This window comes from Chaetura pelagica, unplaced genomic scaffold, assembly GCF_000747805.2.
Source record: "Chaetura pelagica isolate M959 unplaced genomic scaffold, ChaPel_1.0 scaffold356, whole genome shotgun sequence".
NCBI lineage: Eukaryota > Metazoa > Chordata > Aves > Apodiformes > Apodidae > Chaetura > Chaetura pelagica.
In genome coordinates this window covers 6,681,652-6,691,293 of record NW_009953964.1, presented here as the reverse complement: position 1 = coordinate 6,691,293, position 9,642 = coordinate 6,681,652, and the positions used below count along the sequence as shown (strand labels likewise).

The 9,642-nt window shown below is 61.8% G+C and overlaps 1 protein-coding gene across 1 annotated transcript in view; it reads left to right on the top strand.

Annotated features, from left to right (window-relative positions):
- PDLIM7 (PDZ and LIM domain 7 (enigma)) overlaps positions 1 to 6,252 on the top strand; it is a 16,483-nt gene extending 10,231 nt beyond the window's left edge. The window contains exons 6-13 of the mRNA XM_010002092.1: positions 1,383 to 1,507; positions 1,880 to 1,916; positions 2,707 to 2,861; positions 4,495 to 4,729; positions 4,807 to 4,987; positions 5,172 to 5,292; positions 5,779 to 5,894; positions 6,155 to 6,252. Coding sequence (XP_010000394.1) covers positions 1,383 to 1,507; positions 1,880 to 1,916; positions 2,707 to 2,861; positions 4,495 to 4,729; positions 4,807 to 4,987; positions 5,172 to 5,292; positions 5,779 to 5,894; positions 6,155 to 6,241 — 1,057 coding nt within the window. The 3' untranslated portion in view covers positions 6,242 to 6,252. The remainder of the gene's footprint in view (positions 1 to 1,382; positions 1,508 to 1,879; positions 1,917 to 2,706; positions 2,862 to 4,494; positions 4,730 to 4,806; positions 4,988 to 5,171; positions 5,293 to 5,778; positions 5,895 to 6,154) is intronic.
- Positions 6,253 to 9,642: the final 3,390 nt, after the last annotated feature.

The following is a 9,642-nucleotide window of genomic DNA, read 5'->3' as shown; positions in this document are numbered from 1 at the left end:
GGCCTGATGGTACCCAGCTTTGCCTGGGCAGCTGTAACCCCACAAAGGCTACAATGGGGCAGTGGGGCTTTGGTTTTGGCCCCTGTGCCCCATCAGGTGGGCTGAGGTGTCGGAGCTGCCCTGGGCTGTGTATGGGCTCCTGGTGTGTCCCTGTGCTGGGCTGTGCTCTGCCCGTGGCTGGGCAGGGCTGTGTGCTGGGGCAGGAGGGTGGTGGCAGAAGATGGTTTTCCTTCCTTTCTCTTCCCTGTCCTTCCCTTCCTGCTGTCCCTGGGCCTTGGTTGCCACAGACTGACTCTGTCTCCCCCTTCTCTCCTGCTATGCTCAGTGGAGGATCATGAGGATGAGCTTGATAAAAAGCCCAGGTAAGGGGAGTGGGTGCTAGGGCAGCAGCAGGAGCTTTCTACAGGGCTGCACATCCTGGGCTGGACTCTGGGCACTGCTGGTGCTGAGTTGGGAATGCCAAGCTGCACCATGGCCTCTGGAGCAAATGGAGTCTGGGGGAGTCTATAGGCACTAGCAAAACCTGGCTATGGGTGATCAGAGGTGCTGGGCAACACCTGGACCTGGGGCGCAATGTTTTGTGGGGCTAGATGATGGCTGCACAGAACTATCACCAGCTTGTTTGACCTCCCTGCTTGCAGTGACTCTGGGGAAGCTCTCTGCCCTGTTGCTTTGTCTTCTTTCCACCTCCCGTCCGCTCTCTGTCGTCTCCTCAGAGCTCAGCTGTTGGTGTAGCCGCAGGGCCCGCCCTCTGCTCACCTCAGGATGGGCACCACCAGCATTCACTCACTGCTCTGTCTGTCAACTTGGAAGGGTCCTGCCTGGGCACAGACAGCCACATAAACTGTCCCTATATGGGATGTCCCCATGCTGGCTATGCCAGGCAGGATTCTGGGCACTGCTGGCACTGAGCTGGAGAGGCCGAACTGCACTGTTGCTTCTTGAGCAAATGGGATCTGGAGGAGGCTGGTGGCACTGGTGATGCATTTCTGGGGGTGTTGGGAGGTGCTGGGTCATGCCTGGATGTGGGGCACAATGCCCTGTGAGATAGCATGGGGCTGTGGGGTGGCTAGGGAGAGCTGGGTGATAGTCACAGGGTTCTTTATGGGGCTGGGAGTGTGTATGGGAGGGATACATTGAGCTATGGGTTAGCCATTGACTTCTGTGCCGCCATTTTTTCCAATGCCACAGGGATGCCGCTGGGTCCAGCTGGGGCACAGGGGAGCAGTGGTGAGTGCCAGGGCCTTGCAAAAGTGTCAGGGCATGCAAGGGCACCTCTGAGAGCGCTGCCCCGTGCCCAAGCAGAGTGCACGTGTGGTGCTGGCTGAGCATCTGCCCTCTGTCACTCAGTGGCAGCCCCCCCAGGCGCTGGAGGCCCCCAGCACCCCCGTGTGTGATCCCGGGAAGTTGCGGCTGGTGGAGGATGCTGAGGACTGGCAGCCCCGCACCGGGACCTCCCAGTCCCGCTCCTTCCGCAAACTGGCCCGGATGACGGGCACAGATGGCTGTAAGTTCCCATGGGGCCAGGTACTGGTGGCCCAGGCGCAGGGCAAAGCTGGGCAGCTGGAGCTGGATGAAGTCTGTGGTGCATTGTGGCACCAGAATGTTTGTTTTGTCCCCTGTGGCGCCTCAGGCAGGCTGAGGTGTTGGAGCTGCCCTGGGCTGTGCGTGAGCTCCTGGTGTGTCCCTGTGCTGGGCTGTGCTCTGCCCATGGCCGGGCAGGGCTGTGTACTGGGGCAGGAGGGTGGTGGGAGGAGAGGTCAGTTTTCCTTCCTTTCCCCTTCCCTGTCCTTCCCTTCCCTCCCCTCCCCTCCCATTGTCCCTGGGCCTTGGTTGCCACAGACTGACTGTCTCCTCCTTTCTCTCCTGCTGTGCTCAGTGGGGGATCGTGAAGATGAGCTTGTTAAAAAGCCGAGGTAAGGGGAGCGTGTGCCAGGGCTGCACTGGGGCGTCCACCTGGGGCTCAGTCCACCTGGCTGGTTTGCCCTCTCACTGCTTGCAGTGACTGTGAGAAAGCTCTTTGCCCTGTTGCTGTTTCTTCTCTTTGCTCCTCCTCTGTCCTCTCCACCTCCCAGAGCCAAGCTGTTGGCAGAGCTGCACAACAGGCACCACCAGCGCTCACCCACTGCTCTGACTGTCACCTTGGGAGGGTCCTGCCCAGGTACCCACCTGCCAGGCAGGCTGTCACCAGCCAGAGTGTTGTGACAGGGGGATCTTCATGTGTTGAGCGTGCTGGGCAGGACCCACCGGGCACTGCTGGCACCAAGCTGAGGAGACCAATCTGCAGCATGGTGTGTTGAACATAGTGGGTAGGGGCAGCTGTTGGCACTAGGAACACCTTGCTCAGGGTGTTGGGAGGTGCTGGGCAGCACCTGGAGCTGGGGCACAATGTCCTGGGAGGCTGCAAGGTTGGTTTGTGAGTGAATGCTGCTGACATCTTCGTGGGGCTTGTGGCTCTGTGGGGCTGGGGGTGTGTACAGGAGGAGTGCATTGAGCTATGGGTTAGCCATTGACTTCTGTGCCGCCATTTTTTCCAATGCCACAGGGATGCCGCTGGGTCCAGCTGGGGCACAGGGGAGCAGTGGTGAGTGCCAGGATCTAGTGGAGGGGTCGGGCTGTGAGGGGGCACCTCTGAGAGCCCTACCCCGTGCCAAAGCAGAGTGCACGTGTAGTGCTGGCTGAGCATCTGCCCTCTGTCACTCGCAGGCAGCCCCCCCAGGCGCTGGAGACCCCCAGCACCCCTGTGTGTGACCCTGGGAAGTTGCGGCTGATAGAGGATGCTGAGGACTGGCAGCCCCGCACTGGGACCTCCCAGTCCCGCTCCTTCCGCAAACTGGCCCGGATGACGGGCACAGATGGCTGTAAGTTCCCACGGGGCCTGGCACTGGCTGCCCAGGGGTCCTGGGGTAGCCAGAATCTGCTAGAGGTTGTGAGGTAATGTGATACCAGGGGCTTGATTTTGGTCCCTGTGGCGCCTCAGGCAGGCTGAGGTGTCAGAGCTGCCCAGGGCTGTGCATGGGCTCCTGGTGTGTCCCTGTCCATGGCTGGGCAGGGCTGTGTGCTGGGGCAGGAGGGTGGTGGGAGGAGAGGTCAGTTTTCCTTGCTTTCCCTTCCTGCTGTCCCTGGGCATTGGTTGCCACAGACTGACTCTGTCTCCTCCTTTTTCTCCTGCTGCGCTCAGTGGAGGATCATGATGATGTATTTGTTAAAAGGCCGAGGTAAGGGGAGCACTCATCAGGGCAGCAGTAGGAGCCACCAGACTGCATGTCTGAGGCAGGACCCACTGGGCATTGCTGGCACCAAGCTGGGGATGCCAAACTGCAGCCATGTCCCAGACACAGTGGGTTGGGGGTGGCTGGTGGCACTGGCAAAGGGTATTGTGATGTCTGGGCAGCACCTGGACCTATTGCACACTGTGAGCCTAGCATGGGGCTGCAGGGCATCCAGGCAGAGCTGGGTTAGCATCTCAAGCTTCTCCCTGCGTGGGGCAGGGAGCCAGAGCTGGGGCAGGGCTGTTTGCTGCCCCTTGTGGCCATGGAGTGCTGCACAGCTCCCCTTTTTTCACCTTTGCCTCTTGTTGTTGCCTCCTGCCCTGGTGCTATTGACTGTTGTGACCCAGCTCTGCCCTGTTTGCTCTGTTGCAAATAAATGATCCTGGTTTTGTAGCTGTCTTCGTCTTTTCTGTGCCCTGGAGAGGCACAGAACCACTGGCTCTACCTCTATCCCAGTCCCCATCACAAGTGGGCCATGCTTCTCTGGCCCCAGCTTGCCCTGCCTGGTCCCCAGCCCAGAGCTGGCAGCCTGCTGGGGGGCTCAGCCTGGCCCTGCCTAGCCAGCAGGGGATGACAGATCCTGCCTGTGCCCAGCTCTGCTGGGGCTGGACCCCAGGACTCCCTGTGCCTGGTCAGGTCCAAGCCCCTCTGCACCCCAATGAGGATGGGGAAGAGCACTGTGTGTGTGAGCGGGCAGTCAGGGTCTGTGTGGTCCCTGGGTTCCCTGCTCAGTCTGGAGCACCCCAGGGCTGAGTGTGAGACCCTAGAGCTGGGCATGGAACCCTAGCAGGCTTGTGCTGCTTCCTGCTGCCCCCCAGACCACTGTGATGAGTACCAGAGACCCCAGGGGTGCTGTGTCTTTACAGGGCTGAAGACACTTGGCTCAGTACCCCATCCCCAAACCAGCTACTGGCTGGGCACAGGGGGGCTTGGCCAGCTTCTGCCTGCTTGTTGGGATGGGGGGGCCCTGCCTGCACACACAGGCCCTCTGGGCAGCAGGGGAAAGCAGGACAGGTGGATTAACTGCTGGTTCTGTAGCCAGGTCTCCATGCCGGACCCATCCCCAGGAGCAGCGATGAAGACTGAGCCGGGACTGGGTGAGCAAACCATTTCCTCTGGGCTTGGGGGGAGAAGGGCACGGTTGCCAGGGATGCTGCTTGCCCAGCCACGGGCACTAGAAGGGGTCAGGAGCAGTGTCCTGGAGACTTGCGTGTGCTTGCAGCCCCCAGGACCCCCACTGCCACCCCTGGCCCTGCCAGCCGCCCACCCTGGGCTGTGGACCCCTCGTTTGCCGAGCGCTACGCCCCGGACAAGACCAGCACGGTGGTGAGCAAGCACAGCCAGCCGGCCACGCCGACCCCCATGCAGAACCGCAGCTCCATCGTGCAGGCAGCCCAGCAGGCCCCCGAAGGGCCCGGCCGCACACCCCTCTGCTACAAGTGCAACAAGGTCATCAGGTGAGCCCTGGCCACCACTGCTGCCACGCCAGTGCCCTGGGCCCCAGCCTGGCTGACGTGGCTCTGTCCTGCTGCAGGGGACGATACCTGGTGGCGCTGGGACATTATTACCACCCTGAGGAGTTCACCTGCTGCCAGTGCAGGAAGGTGCTGGATGAGGGTGGCTTCTTTGAGGAGAAAGGCTCCATCTTCTGCCCCAAGTGCTATGACACGCGCTATGCGCCCAGCTGTGCCAAGTGCAAGAAGAAGATCACTGGGGTGAGTTTCCCTCAGCCTGTCAAGCATCTCCTCTCCTTGCTCCTCGCTCATCGATGGGTGCCTGGTTCTGTCCCTTCCTCTCCTGATCCCATCCCATGGGTTCCTTTGTCCCTTTCTGCCCTGGGTGGGGTTCCCCTGCAGCACAGGGTGGTCCTGCCCCTGGCTGACAGTGGTTCCCCTCCAGGAGGTAATGCACGCTCTGAAGATGACCTGGCACGTGCAGTGCTTCACATGTGCTGCCTGCAAAACTCCCATCCGCAACCGTGCCTTCTACATGGAGGAGGGACAGCCCTACTGCGAGAGAGGTAGGATCCAGGGACCCCATCTACCACCCCACGTGGCCCTGGGACACCAGGCACAGTTAGGGTTCAGCAGCTGCCCACATGGGTGGAGGGTTGAGCTGCCCTGCACTGCAAGGCTCCCCTGGGGCCATGGGGAGCACAGGGACCCCCCCTTCCTCAGCCCTGAGCGCTCCATCCTGGGCCTCCCGGACTGCTGGGTGGCACTATCACTCCTGTGTTGCCATGGTGATGAGGAGGATGTACATCAAAGCCAAGTGCTGCATCCTGGGAGATGATGTTCACTCCTCCCTGTGGCCTAGTGGCACTGGGGCCAGCCTGTGTGACACAGGCATCTCATCAGGGTGTCTTGGGCATAGTCCCCCCAGCACTGGCAGCGAGTTGTCCCCAGGCTGTGCCTGAGGGATCCTGGCTCTGCTGGAGCCCTGCTCCCTGGGGATGAGGGGCTGTGGTGCACAAGAATGCTAACCTGGGCTCTGCCTTTGCTCGCAGACTATGAGAAGATGTTTGGCACCAAGTGCCGTGGCTGTGACTTCAAGATTGACGCTGGGGACCGGTTCCTGGAGGCGCTGGGGTTCAGCTGGCACGACACTTGCTTCGTCTGTGCAGTGAGTCTTGTGCCTCCCTCCCTGGCTGCCGGAGGGGCCATGGCTCTCTCTGGTAGTCGTGCCCTGCTTGGGGTACACCAGCAGTGTGGGGTTGCAGCTGCCACAAGGTTTGCCCCACTAGGCTTTGTTCTGGTGGCTCAGGGCCCTGCTTTGAGCCTCCTGCTCCCTGGCATCTGTGTGCCACCTGTGCTGAGCTGTTGGGGAGCGCTTGGGGGCTGACTCAGCCCCCTTGACCTCACCGGCTGCGCTTTCCTCCCTAGATCTGCCAGACCAACCTGGAAGGGAAGACCTTCTACTCCAAGAAGGACAAGCCACTCTGCAAGAGCCATGCTTTCTCCCACGTGTGAGGAGCAGGAGTTCTACTGTGCCCACGCGTGCCCCTGGCCCTGCATGCTCCTCTCTTCCCTGCCCTTCTTCCTTCAGAGAGTCAGGCTGACCCCTCACCCCTTCCTTTTGCTCTTGCCACTTTACTGGCAGCTCCTGGCCTGGCTCCAGCTAGAGGTGGTGCTGGGTCCAGAGCCCCTTATAGCTGAATGGCTTCTTGTGTGCCCCCCAACTGGCCTTAGGAGCCCTGGGAAGGGGATGTTTCATGGATCTGCAGCCCCCAAGCCACACAGCGTGGTGGCTGTGGCTGTGTCGAGGTGGGAGTCAGGAGGGTCTGGCACAGCAGGGCTGTTCCTGTGCTGAGCTGGGACCTAGCTGCCTGGCAGCTCAGTGCTGGGGCAGGGGTGCTCCTAGCACATCCCTGAGGGGGTGAGGGTCAGCCACTTCCCAATCTCTCCCACACCTTCCCTGCTGTGTGCTTAGGGCTGGAGACTCAGCCCTGCTTCCCTGCAAACTGCTAGGGGGGACTTTCTATCCCAGTTGTGAGCTGGTGGGGGGGCTGTGCCATGTGCCCCCCAGCTAGCTGGCCTGCCGCTGCCCTGGGGCTGGTGTGTGGCAGCACTCCTTGCCCTGCCATGCAGGAGAGCAGGGCAGTGTGCCAGGCCCCCCCAGCCACGGGCTGGCAGCGTGTGCCGATCACCGGCCTCGGGCACGGCTTCCTACCAAAGAGCGCTTTGCCACCGCCGTCCCGGGCCTGTAAATGCCTCTCCCAAACCCGCACTCTCCAGTCGGGCTGCTGCTGCTGTAGCCACGGTGCTTTTAGTGCCTTTAATAAACACTTCTCTGCAAGTGCCGGCTGCCTCCAGGCCTGTGGTTTTGCCGAGCGAGGTGTGGCCGGCTGGGAAGGTCACTCTCAGCCCTCAGCCTGCTCCCCCTTGGGGCTTGACTCAGCTCCTTCCAGCTTTCTGGGGAAAATCTTTGCCTCAGATTTCTCCTCAGCTGTCTGTGTCAGCCCAGGCTTGACCCCATGTGTCACCGAGGTTGTCCCTTTGTCTTTGTAGCAGGCAGGGCTGCTAACAGAGGCGGCAATTAATCTGGGGGCCTAAGCTGCAGCAAGAGGAAATGGTGCTGGACCTTGCAGGAGGGGTCCCCACTTTACTGGGGGTGTCCCCCTAGTCCCCATTTTGCTGGCCCCAAGTCCTGTTCAGGGGTCAAGAAGTCATGGGGCACGTGTGGGCCACGTGCAGCAGCTGTGGGCAGGCTCCAGCGCAGAGCAGCCAAGCGTTGGCTCATGTGCTGCAGCTGCTGTCCCCAAGGACGAGCGCGAGGCCGCGCCGGCACCTCCGGCTGAACGGGCTCGGGCAGCGGGCGTGGGGAACAGCCCCTCCTCCTGCTCTGATCCAGCAGCTGGAATGGTCATTAATAATTGCAGCTCTTGCCACGATGAGCAATTGCAAGGAAAATTATCTTGCTCATCTACTGGAAGGTTCTGCTGGGGGCAGGAACTGGCTGTGGGAAGTCGAATGCTTCCCGGCATTGCCCAGAGCCGGCCTGTGGCTGCTGTGCAGTGCTACATCTCCCCCATGCCAGCTGCAGGGGTGTAAAACCCTATAAAAAATGGGGACGGTGGGAGTGACAGAGACAGGCTGGGGCCAGGCACTTGGGCTGGAGCACAGATGGGCAATGGGAAGGAGCCAGGGCGGTCACACCAGGGAGTAGCAGGACACATCTGCAAAAAGGAACAGAAGCAGCCGGTTCGTGCTTGGCAGGACCAGGACGAGCAGGGATGTGGTTAGTGCCCGAGCGTGAGTCCTGGTTGAGCAGCCAAGGTCAGGGGAAGCATGGGAAGGTGAGGCCACTGTTCCCATGTAAGCAGCCACTGAGCCCACTGAGTGGAGGGCAGGGAAGGGGCAGGGGGGAAGGCAGCCGTGCGGGACGGAGCCTGCTGGGGTAGCATGGCTTGGGAACAGGTTGTGCCGGCTCAGCCTCGGGGTACCCAGCCTTGGAGCAGGGCCAGGGCAGAGCTGTGGTGCTGCAGCGACCCTGCCTCTCCCTGACCAAGAGCCAAGCACCTGCCCCATCCTGCTCCATGTCCTGAGCCCACCTGGGACTTGGCTCCTTCTGCTTGGTGCCCTGTTGCCTCTGGTTCCTACCGATGGTATCTCTACCACCCAAGGTACTTCTCTGCTTTGCCGAGAGCAACTCTTGCCCACCAGCTCTGCACACCATTCAGACGCTTGTGCACAGGAAGGAGGGTCTTGGGTGGGCTGCGGAGGTGGAGTCTGGGGAGGGGCTGCAGCTGCTGCTCTGAGAACAAAGCCTGGCGGCAGCGGGCTCCAAACTCCCACCATGTCCTTGAGCGGGGTCCCACCACATCCGCCCCTAAAGCCAGCTGAGCTGCTCATGGGTTTTCTGCCACAGCCCCGGCCCCTGTGCTGGCCCCGACAGCTGCTCCACAGCTGCTGGAAAGCTCACAGCATCTTAGGGCGGCTCCGGCTCTGGCCCGGCTTGGAAATGTTGGTTCAAGGAAGGCGTGCAGGTGTGTGGGGAGCAGGCAGGGTCTGCAGCGCCCTGCCCTGTGTCCCACTGAGCCTGGGGGGCTCATCCACCAGCTTCTCTGAAGCGCTTGGTTCAGTAAGGACTATGGCAGCAGCAGCCTCAGCCAGTGGGGATCAGGTCCTCTTCACTCCCCACTGCTGCTCCAGCACCCAGACCCCTTCCGCACGGATCCTGTCTGGAATGCAGGCGGTGCCGCTGGTCAGGGGGTATGGGTAGTAGGGGTGATGCCACCTGCCCTGGCAGGAAGATGTGGACCCAGCTATGAGCCAGGTGCACCCAGGGAGGCCAGGAGCCCCCACAGAGCCCTACACCGCTCAGTGTAAAAGAAACTTAGTGGGTTCACACAGAGGTAAAACCTCCTGGTAAAGGCATTCTCATACACAGCCTAGCAGGGTCCTGAGGGGGCTGTGGGGCTTGGAAGCAGGGAGATGTGCCAGGCAGCAGTTGGAGGGATGGAGGGGTGGGTAGGCAGCCAGGGGGCCCCCACAAAGGCTGTGCCCACCAACAGTTTGCACAACAGCAAAGGCACAGCTGGGTGTGTCGGGAGGAGCCTTAGGGGCCTCATCCTTGGAAAGGAAACCCGAGGACACAGAGTGTCCGGCTGGAGGGGAGCTGAGGGCACAGGCGTGTCAGCGGGCCGTGTCCCCGCGTGCTAGAGCAGAGGAGAGTCTGGGGTGCAGGGAACGGCCCAGCACGTGCAGTCTCCGGGGTGCAGGGTCCCCTGGCAAGGGCAGCGCAGGGTGCCAGTCCCCGGGGCTGAGGGCTGGAGGATGGCGCTGGCTGCGGAGGAAGAGCCGGGGCTGCGGGTCCTCGGGGTGCAGGACCCCGCGGGCGAACCAGCGAGGGCAGCCCGGGGCGGGGGCGA